The 18,511-nt window shown below is 43.9% G+C and overlaps 1 protein-coding gene across 4 annotated transcripts in view; it reads right to left on the bottom strand.

Annotated features, from left to right (window-relative positions):
- The window catches only part of ZBBX (zinc finger B-box domain containing), a 167,313-nt gene that overhangs the window by 11,782 nt on the left and 137,020 nt on the right, over positions 1-18,511 (bottom strand). For all 4 annotated transcript variants that reach the window (XM_069973831.1, XM_069973833.1, XM_069973832.1 and 1 more), the window contains one exon: positions 9,387-9,536. In XM_069973831.1, coding sequence (XP_069829932.1) covers positions 9,387-9,536 — 150 coding nt within the window. The remainder of the gene's footprint in view (positions 1-9,386; positions 9,537-18,511) is intronic.

Below are 18,511 nucleotides of genomic sequence, written 5' to 3'. Positions count from 1 at the left end.
ATTGAAGGGTAATGTTAATGCTTCAGCATGTAAATTAATTTTAGACTATTATATGCTTCCAACCTTGTGGCAACAGTTTGGGGGAGACCCTTTTAATGCTTAAGCAAAACTGTGATCCTGTGCATAAACGGAGATTCATAAAGACATGGGACTGCAATGGGATGTCCAACAAGCTCATATACTGTAGGTGTAATATCAGTGGATTTTCTCGAGACATTTCTAAGGGTGCCCACACACATAGGTTTTTTTGTGGCTTTTTTTTAACACCCCCCCCCCCCCCCCAATAAAAAAAAAAAAAAAAAACGCCAATGCGACAAATGGCATTTTTTTCTGGTGTTTTTGCCTTTATGTGTGAAAGTCTCTATGAGACTTTGGGCGTTAAGGTTGATGTTTTTCCCTGAATATGGACATTAATACTGCAGTCCATGTTCGAGTCAAAATGCAGACAGAATGCACCCACTCCAGAAAGCAAGGGTGCATTCGGTCTGAAAAGAACCGCATTTAACCCCCTGTGGACCAGACTTTGCTCCATTCTGGGGGGGCATAGTTAACTTACCCTTCGGTTTTCCACCCATCTTCTTCTGATCAGCAGCTGAACAGGGACACTGCTTCAGCTGCTGATTGGCTAAAATGACACTGGAGCATTATCATCTCAGCCAATCAGCGGCTGCAGCCACTGATTTAGTGTATCCAGCTTTGAATAGCCAGAGCCCGTCACACTTGTAGCTCAGTGTGCCAGGCTCTGCTGAAGAATAAAGGCATCGGGGGGAGTATCAATAGGGTCCACTTTCTCCCCCTAGCATTAAACGCATCCCAGCAAGAAACGGGGACAATCAACCCCCTTCCTTGCTGGGATGGGTACACTGAGACATGAATGTGGCCCCCATATGGTTAAGTGAAGATGGCATGCATTCTCACTTAACCCCCTGATGGCAACATTGTTCAGTCTGGCACACAAAGGGTTAGGTGTGAAGTTCCATGCATCCTCACTTAACCCCTTGTGTGGCATACTGTAAGGTGCAGAACACCTATCATAATGATGGGTGTTCTGCTCTTGGCCCTTTTTTTGTGTGTTTTTCCCTTTTGTTTTTTAGATATCGGTATCCAGAGGATTATGTTGGATTAAGGACTAACATTTTTTTTTTATAAAATGGCCAAAGAGGGGTGTTCTTGTGGGTTTTTTTTTAATAAGACTTTTCTCTATTGTGTTTTTTATTTTTATTTCAGGCTTAGTAGTGGAAGCTGTCTGATAGACGGCATCCATTACGAAGTTTGGGCCTAAGTATTAGATGGTATACAGTGGCTAACACTAACCCCCCCCTCAATATTACACCAGTACACAATGCCACCAGGGATACTGGGAAGAGCCAGGCACCAGTAGCCCTGGAGCATCAAATTTGGCACACATGGACGAGGAAGTAGCAGGCTGGTACTATTAGGCTGTGGAGGGCAAAAAATGGCCCTTCCCACCCTGGTGCTACTAGGCTGCTTTTGTTGTTTGCTATTTAAACCTGGCTGGTTATGAAAATAGGGGGAACCCTATAGTTTTTTTTTTTTCTTAAAATTATTTATTTTTAAAAAATAAATAGGGTTCCCCCTAATTTACTAGGAGCACAGTCTGGCCCACAGGGGGTTTATTTAACCCTCTGTGGACCAGACTGTCACCCCCTTGACCACAGTCTGGCCCACAGGGGGTTAAGTTAACCCCCTGGGGACAAAACAGTGGCATCTTCGTTCCTGAAAAACACCACTAAAAAGAGCCATATGCATTGGCTATGGCATTTTTTTAGTGGAGCTGAAGACTTCCACTAAGTCTATGAGAGAAAAATGTCAGTTTGCCGAAAAAAACCACCAAAACCTCAGCATGCTGCGTTTTGCAAAAACTGCCACAGAGCTTAGAAAACACCAGAGTGGAGAAAAAAAGCCATAAAAAAAAAAAAAATTGTGCAAGGCAGATCGTAAACTTCCATTGACTACCAGCTAACATCTGGTTGCAGGCGTTTTTGGGGGAAAGAAAAACACCATGGCGTTTTTATTGCCTTTTTTTACATGTGAAGTGTGAAGGGACTGATTATCTTTTCTTGATTATTTCAACATAGCCTACAAGTCCTCAGTGATGACATGAACACAGATCACACGCACTTATTGTGTGTTGTTAGAGTGTACAGTGCACATTTACTCCACATTGATATACAATGTGAACAGACCATATGTCAGTAGCCTCAGTGTAAGCATAACCTGCCTCTAGTTAAATAATAATAGCTTGTAATGCATAAAAGTCTGAAAAGTCAACATCATGTGCATTGAAGTTATTGATAAAGAAACCCAAACACTTCCTATGTTTGCCAGATCATTATCATGTTATAACAAAATAACATGATACAGCACCCACTGCCTTTCCTATAGAGCAAACTTCCACTGCCTGTGGGACATGTACCAAGGGAGCTAGAATTGTATAGCTTTCAGCATGTGGATCGCACGGGAATATTTGTAGGAACAAAATATTAGATATAGGAAGATGAATCATACCATCTAAAATGTCTAAAAGGAGGACTGGAAAAGAGCGCAGCCTAAACACTCTGAGGACAGGAAATCAGTGAATAAAAAACACATCAGAATTATATTAACTTTATATTAGCATGTGTAGGAAGTGATGGATGGTGAGCAAAATACTGTAGCAGTAATGAAGTAGCCCAGTAAGTGCAGATTAAAATTGTCAAAGCTGAAGCCTCTCGATAAGGTGAAAGGAACAAAAGCACTTGCAAAAATAATCTTGTTCAGGTCTGGATGGAAAACAGAAAAGTTATTACCTGTCTGCATATTAAAATTTTTTTACATTGTATATGAAATTATATCACCCTACAAAGAGTCTTCCGCCATATAATAAAAAAAATCTTCTAAAATGCAAGTCCTTTAGAGTTAGAGTACAATTCCTGTCACAAACAGAGATGGCAGCAGAGAGCACCCTGTCAGACTGGAAAGAAAACTCCACTTCCTGCAGTCCGATGTGTGTTTTTTTTTTTTTATCAGTACTGCATCTCATGTGACTTTTTAATTACTTTTTATTCTATTTTTCCTTGGATGTGATATGAACAAACATGCACTTTGGACCTTTACCTGTTAGAGTTCATTCTGTGTGTGTGAATTTGGCTGGAAGAATCAGCCGACACCCGATTTCTCTCTTACCTATTCACACTTCATGCTCTGCTGCCAGGCAGCCAACACCCGGTGTCATGTCTTCTCCTGATTCCTCTTCTCCAGTGCTTTTAGGGTTAAGCTTTCAGGTGTTGCTAACTGGCTCCTGAGGCTTGCTCTATTAGGGTGGGTTCACACTACGGAATGTTCACGGATAAACTCAGCGGAATTCCGCTGTCACTTCTTTCGGCGGATAGCGGAATACGCCGGCCCATAGAATGGTGTCTATGGAGCCGGCGGAAAGGCGCGCTGACTGCCGACGGAATTCCACAGAGTTTATCCGCGAGAATTCTGTAGTGTAAACCGACCCTTAGGGTGGGTTCACGTTGAGGACATGGAAGTTCTTTCGGCGGAATGCGGAATCAGTCGGCCCATAGTATGGTATCTATGGAGCCGGCGGAAAGGCGCGTGTCCGTGAGCGAGTACAGCCGGCGCAATTCCGCGGAGTTTATCTGCGAGAATTCCTCAATGTGAACCCACCCTTATGAGGACGGGGAGGGCTCTCTGGCTGTTATTGGTCTCTACACTGCTGTCAGACTCATTGCTCCTGTTAGCGTCTGGGACTGGAGTTTTGGCAGCATTTAAAGGGACTCTGTACCCACAAACTGACCCCACCCCCCCCAAACGCTTGTACAGTCAGCTGCTTTTAATCCAAAATCTGTCCTGGGGTCTGTTCGGCAGGTGATGCAGCTATTATCCTAAAAAACAACTTTTAAACTGGCGGGCCCGTGCACAACGGTCGGGGCTTAGATTATGTATGCATTAGGCTGGCACAACCTCTCTGTCCCTCCTCATCATTAGGAATGCTCCAGGCAGATTGTCTCCTATTCCTCAGCTGTGTGAATACTGGACATGGACTGGATTGTTAAGGCACCTGTGCAATGTTCAGCAAGGAGAAAATGTTCCAGTGGCATTTTTAATGATGAAGAGGGTGGGTAGGAGGGACGGAGGGGTGGTGCAAAGTTATGGCACAGATATTCCTGTTGGGCAAGGGGAGTATCTGTGTTTTTTAGGACAATAACTGCATCACCTGCCGAACGGACCCCAGGACAGATCTTGGACTAAAAGCAGCTATCTGAAGCTACACGTGGTTTGGGGGGTCAGACTGTGGGTACAGAGTTGCTTTAAGCTGGTGGTTTATTCCCTAGAGTTGCCGATGTATGTTTGGTTTCCAGCAACACCAATGTTTCTATTGTATTGGTCGTATTTGACATTTGGACTTGGACTTTGCCTCTGACTCATCCTTTTGTACTTTGCTACCTCTTGTGCTTGACCTTGGACTATTGCTTGCTGATTTGGATTTTGACATTACCTTCTGTTGCTGACTCGGACTGCCTGGCCTGTTTGTATATACCTGTCTGTGTGTTCTGTTTTACGCCCTGGATCCCTAGTTAGGCTAGGGATTGTTGCCCAGTTGCTGCCCTAGGGTTTAGCCTAGGGGGGCAAGTAGGCAGGGACAGGAGTTGAGAAGGGACTGCCATCTTCCCGGACAACAGAACTCCCTGACATTACTGTATGAAATCAGAAATATCATAATTCAATGGGATTTCTTTTAAGTGGGGGATTGGGGGGAGGGGTTGGCCTTGGAAAATGAACACTACAAAAGGAGGACTCGGAAAGGTCAAACACCTAGAAATCAGTATGAATACCATCACATACACCTGCAAGAGCCCATATTAAAAAGCAAACAAACCTGAAGCCTTCATATCTGTGCTGGCAACAAACTGAAAGCAGTCCTAGCCATTTTAACGTGCTGCCACAAAATGGCACATGACCAACATTTGTTATGCCAAAGCTGCGTAGCATTCAGGTGAAACACTAAATCTTGAAGAAAGACAACAATGAAAACATTAATTTTCCTGGCTTGATGTCACATTAAGTATACAAACAGAACACAACACAACCAGCAGAGATGTGAAGGTTCTATATATAAAAAGGGGCTTGCTGCGCACAGCCTGCTGAACATAAAATGCACTGGCTGCTGTTCTCACAAATGGATTTAGAAAGGACTACAACATTAGTGAATACATTCAGCGAAACGTGTGTGGTTTTGGCTGAGCTAAATTGTCACCCGTGTTGGTAACAAGCCATGAGGTTTCCTTAAATACAGAAATGAACCCTTGAGGCATGCGTCTAGAGTAAAGTCATGAAAGAAAGTGAATGTGTACGTGTACTAGCCTAAGGACTTTGGGTTTTTCTAAATCAAAATGAATAAGTAAAAATGATTAGCTTATATTGCAGCTTCATATGAACGCGCTCTACTGATTATGTGCTTTGTATACAGCTAGGAACAGTATAAAAATTATTATAGTTCAGTATTTCCAAAGGTCAGCCTTGAAATGGAAAGTAAGGAGTCTATAAACCATGGTGAGGACTGTCTGAAAACTCATCACAGCTCCTTATAAATATTAATGCTAAACTGGTAAATTTTATAGGGATATGAAATGTAATTAGTTCTGCAATAACAGCCACAGGTATGTAACAAAACAGGCATTCAATAAAGAAAAACATTTTTATTGGACAAGTCTTGCATTTATAATAAAGTACAAGAGAAAACCAAGTCATTTTAATATACCGACTGGAAAAAAATAACTCACCGCATGTAAATAGATATCACACATCGGAAACATACAACCCTGATCAAATTATGATTGTTAAAATATTGTTCTTAAATTATGTCTCCACTTCCTTCTCCCTTTCCAACACATGTATCATTGGAGGCTTTAGAAATGGACGACTCAAAAATATCTGTTCTGGAGGTAACAGAATGTCTATGGAATAAATAGATACAGGTACAATGGGTGCCTATCTGCATGCACGGTAGGTGACTGAACAGGACCGGGACTGTTTGTTGATTTGGCACAGGGTAGAGGCATCAATAAAGTTATTTAACCCTTTGAGGACCAGGCCCAAAATGACCCAGTGGACCGCACAAATTTTGATCTTAGTGTTTTCGTTTTTCCCTCCCCCCCTTCTAAGAGCTCTAGCACTCTCAGTTTTCTATCTACAAGCCATGTAAGTGCTTGTTTTTTACAGGAATAGTTGTACTTTGTAATGGCGTCATTCAATTTACCATAACATGTATGATGGAATTCCAAATATATTATTTATGAAGATATAAATAGGTGAAATCGTAAAAAAGAATGCAATATGGTAACGTTTGGGGGGTTCCTACGTACGGTGTGTCTACGTAATACACGATATGGTAACAGCGACATGATACTATTATTCTATAGGTCAGCCCGAACACAACCATATGCAGGTTACACAGATTCTCTAATGTTATATATATTTTTTTTTATGAAATCCTTTTTTTTGGCAATTAAATATTAATAAAATGGGCCTATTGTGACACTTATAACATTTTTATTTTTTCACCTACGGGGCTGTATGGGGTGATCTCTAGTTTTTATTAATACCATATTTGTGAAGATCAGACGTTTTGATCACTTTTTATTGATTTTTTTTAATATATAATGTAACATAAAATCGGTAATCTGCGCACTTTTTTCCCTCTTTTCGTGTACGCCGTTCACCGATCACAATGACGCTTGTTATATTTTAATAGATGGGACAATTACGCACGCTACGGTATATTATATGTTTATCTATTTATTTATTTTTATATGTTTTATTTATATAATGGGATGGGGGGGGGTTATTTCAACTTTTATTGGGGGAGGGGTTTTGGGGTAGTGTAATAGTGTTTTGAACTTTTTCTTTTTTACACATTTGAAGTCCCTTTGGGGGACTTTTACAAACACTAGTTTGATTTCTACACTGATGATTGCTATGCCATAGGCATAGCATTGATCAGTGTTATCGGCGATCTGCTCATTGAGCCTGCCTGTGCAGGCTTAGTGTAGCAGATCGCCGATCCGACCGCACGGAGGCAGGTGAGAGACCTCCAGCGGTCCGTTTCAATGATCGGGACCCCCGCAGTGTGACTGCGGGGGTCCCGATCGGTAAGTCACAGGGGACTCCCCCTGTCACTTACACTTAAACGCCGCGGTCATGCCGCGATCACGGCGTTTAAGGGGTTAATGACACGCTGCAGCGCGTCATTACCGGTGAGATCCCGGCTGCTCACTGCAGCCGGCCCCCACCTCCTATGAAGCGCGCTCCGCTCCGGAGCGCGCTTCATAGCGGGAGAAACACCCAGGACGTAGAGTTACGTCATGGGTCGTCTGGGGACAGACTTTCATGACGTAACTCTACGTCCTGGGTCGTCTAGGGGTTAAATTTACACTGAAAGAATATCTGGCAGATTATCTGCCAAAGATTTGAAGCCAAAGCCAGGGATGAATTTAAAAAGAGGAGAAATCTCAGGCTTTCCTTTATGACCTGATCTCTGTTAATAGTCTGTTCCTGGCTTTGGCTTCAAATCGTTGGCAGATAATCTGTCAGATAACCTTTCTGTGTAAATGGACCCTTATAGAAGAGCCTTATAGACAAATCAATTGAGAGTAGTTGTTATTAGACATATCCATCAAGTTTCAGAGTGTTAATGTGTAGAACTCAATGTATAGTAGGCATTTCATAACATGGGAAATGAGGAAGTCTGTTAGAACAGTGATCCAGGACCTGGTGTGATAGACCCAAGGGTGGGGCAATAGACAACTGCTACTTGTAGGGAGAATAGGTGGAAGAGGCTGAGGGAAGGTGTAAAGGAAGGAGGTAAATGTAAGTAAAAGAACCAGGGGAACGACCTGGAAAGTGCAGTGCAGTTTATTCTCTGGAGCTTCGATAAAAGTCATGAATAAAGATGAGTTTCTTGCACACAGAGTTCTGGAGCGCACAGTTAAAGGAGAAGGAGAAGACAAGCAACAAATAGCAATCAGGTTGGCAGGGTATATTTGTGAGGCAGGTATGAAGTTGAAATTTGGAGTGAAAGAAGGTGGAGCAGGGTTAGGAGAGATGTCCCTTGCAGCGAATAGCAGGAGAATAAAGAAAGACAGCAGATGGCTCAATGATTTATGAGCCTGGCTTTTCTGCTACACAGTGGAATCGGATGGTTTAAGGTGATTTAAGAGAATGAATTGTGCAACTGAGCTCTACAAGGGTAAGGGAAGGATAGAGGGACTAATGTGGATAGAATCCACCAAGGGTGTAAAGAGGCGGCAGGCTTAAAAGCAAACAACAGCTAAAATGAAGATAGATGTGATGAGCGCTGTGAATATTTTGGGTAATGGCGCTATAGAGAAACAAATATCCATAGTTATTGGAAACGTCTGTAAGTGTTAACTGGCAATTTGAACAGGTTTGCCTGAATAGCTTACAATAGTAGTTCCCTTTAGGTTCCTTCTGGTAGATATATGTCTAGCCTATATACAGCTTGGCCAACAATTTATGGTATGCAACAAGAGGAAATGTGGATTGATAGAAACACTATAACATTCAAAAACACAATGCATAGAATGCATAACATGCAGGAATACTTGGCGATGCGTCTATAGCTATACAATAAAAATGAATGTCTGTCTGTCTGTCCCTCTGTCTGTCCTCTATAGACTTTTGAACGTCCGAACTGTTTCACCCAAATTTGTCATGAAGATACATTGGGTGCCCGGTCCTGTCCTTCCAGATGTACAGGAGGGGAGGGGGATGGGGAAGCCTGCCCCATAGAAATGAATGGGAGAATCTCCACACTGCACACACAGGTGACATCATTAGAGATGCAGCGTGTCTCCCAAGCAATGCACAGGTGATAAAATTAGCCTCAGACAGAGATATAAAGACAAGAATGTGCAGATCCAAATCATCACAATCACAAATATGACAGCCAGGCCTGTTGGGGGCGGGTTTAGGAAAAACACATCCATAGAAATAAATGGTTGAATGTTCTGGTGATCGGATTTTATACCCAGGTAGTGCCAGGTACATTTTCTAGTTTCATATATTTAGGTAGAAGGTAGTCTGGTAGAAGGACATTAATCTACATCATTGTGACTTTTTAAACCCAAGGTATGTATATATTTTCTACATTCAAGGCATCTATGGGATCATTTTAGTCATACATCTCGTATAACTACATTTTCTCCCATTGGTAAATGGGCTCTTGTGCAGAAAATACTTTCCCAATATAGAAACTGATGTATATAATGATATAGACCCAACTCCTTTAGTAATAAAGTCCACAATTTGTACATAATTATGTTTTTCTTCATTTATTTATTAGGTTTCATACTCACCAGTGCCTCTGTGTGTGTAATTCCTAGGAGTAAGGCTGCTCTCTGTGATGTGACTGTTGCACTGCTCCCATGCTTTTGTTACAATATCTTGAACAACTGCATCATCTGCACAGACACTTAAGCTGCTCTCTGGTCTCCAGTAGTTATTACCTGTATTAGAAATTAAGAGAAAGTAAATAAATAAAAGCAGGTATCCTGTTACCTCTCATTGGAATTAAATGTTCTCTCTTTCTGTCACTTCTGAGGTTTTCTGGACAAACATCACTGATGACCTATTTTATATCCAGAGGATAGGCCATCAATGAAATATGCTTGGAAAACCCCCTTTTAAGTGATCAAATTTTTTTTTTCCGGAAAGCAAGTTTGTAATGTTCATCCATTATTTTTTGTATTTAACATGCTTTAAAACAAAGCTATACTTACTTGTATCCAGGTGCAATCTCCTGAAGGCAGCTTTTCTCTTGTGCTGGTTGAAAAAAAGAGACTAACACAGGAAGTCCAGGTCATCTGCGCTCACAGAGAAGGCAGTGATTTCATTGGAGGACGCATTGAGCCATGACGCTCTTTACTGGCTTCATGGCCATTACAGAGTATTACAGCTCAATGTGTTCTAAAATGAAATGACTGCCTTCTTTGTGACTTCCTGTGTTTGTGTGTTTTTGACCAGCATAAGACTAAAAAGCTGCCTTCAGGAGACTGCACCTGGATACAAGCAAGTAAAGCTGTTTTAAAGACTGATATTAAAAAAAAAACAGATGATAGGTAAAAAGTAAAAAAGTCCTAGTGCAAAAAAACTAACAAAAAAAACCTCCAAGACTTCTTACGATGTGTCACAGTGAACAAACAGTAAACCCCATGTATGATTTTTATACCCAACATACCCCTTCTGTCATAATACAATTCATGTTACATTTATGTTAGGGTCCCATGCGTACAGCCACCCTGTGGTTCTGTTTTGATGACAACTATACACACAGAAATACATCGGACCCTTACCACATCTTGCCACACCACATGCCATATTTACAGAAGAGGGATGAATATAACATTCCGGCTACCCACAGGCTTTATGGGTAAAAATTCTAATTTCTTAGTAGTCTGCCAGATAGAAAATTTATTTTAGAGGGTAGAGGCATCAGAGGAGACGATATTTACCAAACTATTGGCAGGAGCCTACATACTAAATTGTTCTTTGACAGGGGCCTTATTTGTCTACTGTATGTCAGCTTGGAGTAACATGGAGTAACAAACTGTGTGCTTGAGGACAAAGATTGGTTTCTTTTCTCATTCATTATACAGAATGGTTGGCACATTAAGGGTAGCTTCACACACAACGTATCCGCAGTGGATTTCATGCTGTGGATACTTGCCTATTCACTTCAATGTGCTGACATACTCGCACATACTTGTACAGTATGTTCCCAGGCCGCCAGCCCATTAAAGTGATTGACAAGTATCCACAGCGGATACATTGTGTGTGAAGCTACCCTTAAAGTAACGCAACAGGCAAAATTGATACATTGGTCTAAATTTATCAATCTGCCTGATACTGAAGCTGCCTTGGTTTGTCCAAAGCAACCAATCACAGCTCAGCTTTCAGCTTTTGGCCAAACCAGACAGTTCTGCTTTAAGGCAGACAAATCTGGGCCATTGTATTATGCTTAGCGCAAGACATGAGAGGGCAGTGTATCGCACAGGGAATCTCTCTTTAATATTCTTCGGTAAACAAAGACTGTTTCGCCTGTAGTGTTCCTTTAATTGCTCTTTATATCTTTAAAAAAAAAAAAAAAAACAACAAGAAAATGTTAAAAACCATGCAGTTCTGAGGTGCAGAAAAAGGACATGAACTGGAAGCTACCTAGGTCCTGAAGAAACATTAAAGAAGCAGCTAGACTTAATTTTATAGCTGCTTATAAATGAAGAAATACTGGATTGTCAAGATATGGCCATATTCTTATAGTATTTCCGGACTTCAGTGCTTTTATCATATGAATTTCAAGTCACATACCATTAACAAAAGCTTGCATGCCTGACACGATGATTCACCATTTTATTGTCTGCTTGACACCGTACAAATATACTGTATTCAATATTAGCATTTCAATGACTTCCTTCCTCAAGATGTTTACAAAACAAACACATATCACATCTGGGAATAATTACAACAATGAAAGCGCACAATAAAATTAGGAACATATAATTATTATTGCATCTGAAAACTCATATGAGTGTTTCCTGCTTTTGTCAACGAACATCTATAATTTAGCAATGAGTGGATTGTACTGTGTTAGTGAATCTGTTCATGAGAACCCTCAAGCTGACTTGTTCTATTCTATTAATGTTAAAATGTCAACCATGAAATTCAAATAATTGCCACTTAGTACTTTCTTTGGTGGGAAACAGCCCTCTGATATCATTCTAATACTGACATTTGCTCTGTACACGAACAAAAAAAAAACCCTGAAATACAGAAGGAATTAGGGTCAACAAAATGGGACAATAAGAACAGTGAACACTATTATGTTTTATGCTCTTTGTCTGAAAAGGTTCTTTGTTAGTATAACAATAGTACAAAAGTTATGTACAATATTTCCATTAACGGACACTCTTATTATATTTTACCTGGTGACAAAGCATAATGTACAAGTTCTCCTTTTGTTAGTCATCAAATACATTTTTGGTGTCTTGGTCTATGAGCTATTGCTCTTAGACCTAGTATAATAGAAAGCTAAAAGTTTGTGAACCCTGTAGAATTTCTTTTTTACATTAATATTATAAGCACAAACAACACAAAAAAAAATCCTTTAAAAATAGTAAACACAAGCTTATATCATTCTCTTAATTTATTATGGCTATTCCCAGAACAGAATATTAGATTTGTGGAGAATCAAAATTTTTTGTTAATGTATTCCTGTCATTAGAAAAAACTTTTTGACACGTCAAAAGGGTTTGCTCCTCTAGAGTCTGAGTGTCCAGGCCATCGCTGATCTCTACATATAACTGGGAGAAGCATGCAACTGAATGCTTCTCTACCCGCCTTGCTATGATCTCCGTGTCTCTGCATGAGATGAGCTCCAGCTCATTGTGAGACAGAGACTGCAAGGAGTCAGCAATTGAAGCGCACAGCTACATGCTTATGCCTCTTGATTCTGAGGATTGGTGGACACAATGACATGGCAATCCTAGTAATATGATCATGCCAAAATGTTAGTACCTTAAATGCTCTCAGGTTAAACAAAGTGGTAGATGAGGTATACAGTTTCCCCACTAGGTGTCAGTATTTCTTATTTGCCTATGTATTGTTAGTATTGCACAGCTGAAGGAAGCAAAAGGGTAAATGTTATTTATACTATGAGTTATGTGCTGACCACTAGGAGGTGCTCTTTTCTACAATCCTTTCCTCTTCTGCCTTTCTCTTGCACACACTTATCCCCACCACTCACAGGCAGGTACATAGAAGGTCCCTGGTAGGAGGAGTTACTTGGTGGATGAAGTGCAGTTCAGTTCTAGTCAGATTCTCAGTGAGAGAGGACACAAAGCAAACCATTCCTGCAGAAGCTAAGCAAGGACCCCTGTCAAGGACATAAGGCAGTCGAGTCTAGCTACCAGAGTGAGCAGATGTAGCTAGAGACGAACACTCCTTCTAAAGCCACTACTACCTATACTATGCACACCTATACTATGCTAAGCAAAAGTAAGGGAGAGTAGCCACCAAGGAACACGCCAGCCCACACCAGGAACACGTCTAAAAAGTGCAGGACAAACTCCTGAAGGGATAGGAGCGGATCTCAGTAGGACAAAGCAACCGTAAAAGTAAAGGTCTACGTATCCTACTGCGTAGTGCAGGTAACTGGGACACCTTAGACAACTAGATACACCAAGAAAACCACAGCTGGGGCTCATGTTACCCTACTGGGACAGGTTCTACAATACCAGGGGGCAGTAAGTGGTCAGACACAGTCTAAATGTGAGTACAAGTATCACTACTTAAGTAGTATATACTACTTAAGATATCTACCCAGGGTCTGGGAGAGTACAAGCCTACATTGGGTTAGGGCTCGCCTGGCAAGCCCCTCTCCTTTATTCTCTGCAAGCACTACAACAACTACTTCTTCAATGTCTCTCAAGCACCTACCTTAAGCACTAAGTTAAGCACTAAAGTTTGTATCTGGATTATCATCTGTAAAACGTGTACTGTACAAGTACACAAGTCTTACAGTAAAGCTGTTCTATACTCGAGAAAATATCATCATCCGTTTCCTGTAGGTTTGGGTGCTATTTCTCAGCCAATAAACATGCAGTAGACTCTTTGGTACATCCTGCGATCACGTGGGACCCATACATGTCGATAGCAGCGATTGGTTGGCCAAACCAGATGACCCTGCCATATAAAAAGTGCAGCCGGTAGTGCTCGCTTCAGACGCATGCTGTGAGAGATCAGGGACAGAGCTCCTGCTGGTCAGGGAGAGTGTCAGTGTAGGATTTAGCATTGCAGTAGGCAGGGAATACTAGCAATACAAACAAACAGCCCTTGTAAGGGCTTCAAAGCGTTTTTTAATAGTATTACTACAATTTCAGCAGCACACTGTGGTGATCGGCTGCTGGCAGAAAGGGGACATTAGGTGTTGCATACAGACCCCTAAGAAGTGCTCAGTGTACTCTTTTTTGATTTTGGGGCTGGTGCTGCTGCTGTACTACATTGTATTGCTGGGATTTGTAGTACACCTGCAGAGAACTTCACTGCTCATTGTAAGGGGGTATCACAGAGCATGTATAGTTCCACCCACTACTAGATTTTACCGTACAGCCCCACAAAAACTAGTGGGTACTACACTGTATTGCTGGTATTTGTTGTACACCTGCATAGAACTTCACATCTCATTGTAAGGGGGTATTACAGAGTCTGTGTATAGGTCCAGCCACTACCAGACTGTACCGTACAGCCCCCCCCCCCCACACACTAGTGTGTACTACACTGTATTTCTGGGATTTGTAGTACACCTGCATACAACTTCACTGCTCATTGTAAGGGGGTATCACAGAGTGTGTATAGTTCCAGCCACTACCAGATTTTACCGTACAGCCCCCAAAAAACTAGTGGGTACTACACTGTATTGCTGGGGTTTGTAGTACACCTGCATAGAACTTCACTGCTCATTGGAAGGGGGTATCACAGAGTGTGTATAGGTGCAGCCACTACTGGATTGTATTCCACAGACCCCCAAAACTAGTGGGACCCCAAGTATTTTCCTGATTTCTGTATTTTATAAGCAAGATCTATCTGAGTTCACAACTGCTTGCACAGAGTAAAGGTGGTTTACTGAGTGTGTATACTGTAGGTGCAGCCACTACTGGATTGTATCCCATAGACCCCCCAAAACTAGTATTTTTCCTGATTTCTGTATTTCATACGCAAGGTCTATCTGAGTTCCATACTGTGCAGTGTCCATAAAATGGTGAACCCCAGAGGTAATGGTCGAGGACGAGGGCGTGGTGTTCCAAGCGATGCAGTTGGCAGAGGGCAGGGTGACACAGCAGCACCTGTTGAGGAGGGAACAGTGGCACACCGCAGACGTGCACTTCCTAGCTTCTTTTCCCAACTCACAGGGTCTCATGGTAGACAGATATTGAAACCGCAGCAGTGTGAACAGGTGATAACGTGGATAGCGGATAATGTGTCCAGTAACTTATCCACCACCCAGTCTTCCACGCAGTCCACCCACGCTACCCAAGGGAGTGAAAACCTTGATTCAGTAGCTCAGCCTCCTTCCCCACAGCCTTGCCCCTCCAGGGAAAGAAGGGATTAAGATCCACCACCACCACTACCATGCTCCCAGGAACTCTTTTTTGGACCCTTCCCTGAGTCTGAACAACCGGAGCAGTCGATCTGTCCCGATGCCCAAACTATGAATCTCACGCAGTCAGATGAGATAAGTGTGGGGACTTGCAAGCGGGGTTGGAAGAGGTTTCTGATGATGACGATGAGACCCGGTTGTCAGACAGGGAGGTTGTTGTCATGGATGTAACTCAGTGAGGAGTAGTGAGGAGAAGAGTGAGGAATTGGAGGAAGAGCTGGTGGATGAGGACGAGGTGACTGACCCGAGCTGAGTGGATAAGCTTAGTGAAGACCGTGCTTCTGAGAGGGAGGTAAGTTCACCCGCAGGACCGGTTGGAAGAGAAAGAGGGGTGGGCAGAGGGAGAAGCAGGGCCAGAGCGAGTAGATCAACTGTTTCACGGAGTCAAACTCCCGTGGCCAGGCCTAGATGTTCCCAAGTCTGGAGGTTTTTTTAAAGAAACTGCGGATGACCGACGGACTGTAGTGTGCAACGTGTGCCACGCCAGGATCAGCAGGGGAGCCACCACTACCAGCCTAACCACTACCAGCATGCGCAGGCAAATGACTGCTAAACACCCCACTCAGTAGAACCAAGGCCATTCAGTGACTGCAAGTCGCTCCCCTGCTCCTTCCCCTGTGCCACGTGCTGGCTCTGTTAGTCCCCCCGCCCAGGCCCCAGGCACGAGCGCCTCCCGCCCTACAGGCACCCCTTCACCTCCACTATGCTCCACACCCTCCAGCAAGGTGTCCAAGCGCAGCGTTCAACTGTCCCTGCAGCAGACCTTTGAACGGAAGCGCAAATACACTGCCACTCACCCGCATGCACAAGCCCTAAATGTGCACATAGGCAAACTGCTGAGCTTGGAGATGCTGCCCTATCAGCTGGTAGAGACAGAGTCTTTTAGGAACCTCATGGCGGTGGCTGTCCCTCGGTACTTTGTCCCCAGCCGCCACTACTTTTCATGGTGTGCCGTCCCAGCCCTACACGTTTCGGATAACATCATCCGTGCTGGCAGGCAGGGACACTATATCTCCCTGATGGCACATTGGGTCAACTTGGTGGGGGCTGGGACAGAGTCTGACCCTGGTTCCACTCATGTGCTGCCCACAACGAGGATTTCGGGGCCTACCTCGTTTGCGGTCTCTCATGAGTTGTACACCTCTTTCTCCTCTTCTTCCTTCTCCTCCTCTCGATTTCCCTCCACGAGCACGTCGCCTTTATTTTGTAGCATCAGCAGTGGGTGGGGTAAGCGCCAACAGGCGTTGTTGAAACTGCTGAGCTTAGGAGACAAGAGGCACACGGCCCAGGAGCTGTTGCAGGGCACCACGGTGCAGTCAAATTTTTGGCTTGTGCCACGGAGCCTCAAACCAGGCATTGTTGTGTGTGACAACGGGCGGAACCTGCAGGGTTTAGCAGCAATGCAGAGCCAATGTGGAATGCCAGATGTCAACCTCTGTGTGAAGCAGTAGTCAGGTCAGTCAGCTACCTCAAATCTACAATGAGGAGTGGACGTGGATGTCTGCTATCTGTCAGGTACTGGGCCCCTTTGAGAAGTCAACACAAATGGTCAGCGGCGATGCTGCCATCATCAGCCTCACCATCCCGCTGCTGTGTATGCTTAAATTCTCCCTGCTCAGCCTGAAGTCTGACACTTTGCCTTCGTCTCAGGAGATGGGTGAAGAGCAGCCGCTGCTAGCCAGACCACCCTGTCCTTGACGTCAGTTTCTCACCATGGAGTAGAGGATGAGAAGGATGAAGAAGAGGAGGAAGAGGAGCAGACTGCTGCCACCACTGAGAAGGGTACGCATGCTCAATCCTTAGTTGTTGAGCGTGTATGGCCTGTAGAGGGGGATTTGGTGGAGGAGGAAGAGGAGAAAATTGAGGCTAGTGAGGAGAGGAAGTTCTTGCATGTTGGGACCCTGGCGCACATGGCTTTATGTTAGGCTGTCTTTCCCGTGACCCTCGGGTTAAAAAAACTTTTAGACAACACATATTACTGGGTGTTCACTCTCCTGGACCCTCGGTACAAACAGAACTTTTCCACTCTCATTCCTGCCGAGGAACGCAATATGAGGCTATGTTCACACTACGTAAAACTACGGCCGTAGTTCTCGCCGCAGAACTACGGCCATAGTTTTGCGAGGTGGAACATAACCTTACCTTCAATGGGATCCCGTCCGGAGCGTAAACACACATCGTTTACGCTCCGTCCGGGATCTATGCGGCGCCGCAAATAACTGACAAGTTAGTTTTCTGCGGCCGGAATTCAGTGGCTCCGGCCGCTTGCTTCACTGTGGGCTATGGGAAGCTCTGATGCGGACGCGCGCTGATGCGCCCGCATCAGAGCTCCGCGGCCGAAAGATCATCCGAGATGATCCGGCCAGAGACCGGCCGATCAATATCAACAGGTCCTGGTGCAGAAGCTGAAAATGTACTTCCCATCTAACACCACTAGCGTCAGAGCAAGTAGTTCTGTGGGCCAAAGAGCGGGGGAGAGGAGCGGTGGAGAAGGCAGCTTGTCAAGGGGCAGGGGAACACTCTCCAAGGCCTTTGACTGTTTCATGGCACCCCAGCAAGACTATGTCAACCGTCCCCAGTCTAGACAGAGTAGGGTGGAAGCCTTCAGGAAGATGGTGAGGGAGTACCTTGCTGACCATACCAACGTCCTTCCCGATCAATCTGCTACCTACAACTACTGGGTTTCAAAGCTGGATACATGGCCCAAACTGGCACTTCACGCCTTGGAGGCGCTGGCCTCCCCTGCCGCTAGCATGTTGTCAGAGCGGGTCTTCAGTGCAGCTGGTGCCATCATCACTGATAAGCGCACTCGCCTGTCAACTGACAGGCTGACGTTTATAAAAATGAACAAAGCCTAGGTTTCACCTGAATTCAACTGTCCACCCGGGGAAAGCAGCTCAACATGAAGATTCTTGGTATCTTCTCCTCTTTCTTCAATTCTCAGCCAACAGCCAAGTCTTCTTTCACCATGCAGGGTCTGGCCTATTTATTTGAAGGCTCAATTGCTTCCTCACTCACTTCTAATGGTTCTCTATGTCCTCACTGCCATGCTCTGACGTCACACTATGTCTGCGGAGGAGCGGGACTGGTTGCCGAGGGCCCACCGATCACGCCCCCGCCAACCAGCCAGCTGTTTCATTTTATTTTTTTGGGTCTAGCCGTGGCCTCACCACCCCCGGTCGAGAGGCATCAGGTGTACCCTTGATGGTGGCTGAAAGCTGGCCTAGCCAGTTAGCTGTCAGCACCCAGGTTCATGTCCACTAAATATCC

Source organism: Dendropsophus ebraccatus, chromosome 6 (genome assembly GCF_027789765.1).
Source record: "Dendropsophus ebraccatus isolate aDenEbr1 chromosome 6, aDenEbr1.pat, whole genome shotgun sequence".
Lineage (NCBI taxonomy): Eukaryota > Metazoa > Chordata > Amphibia > Anura > Hylidae > Dendropsophus > Dendropsophus ebraccatus.
This window is presented reverse-complemented; position numbering and strand designations above follow the sequence as displayed.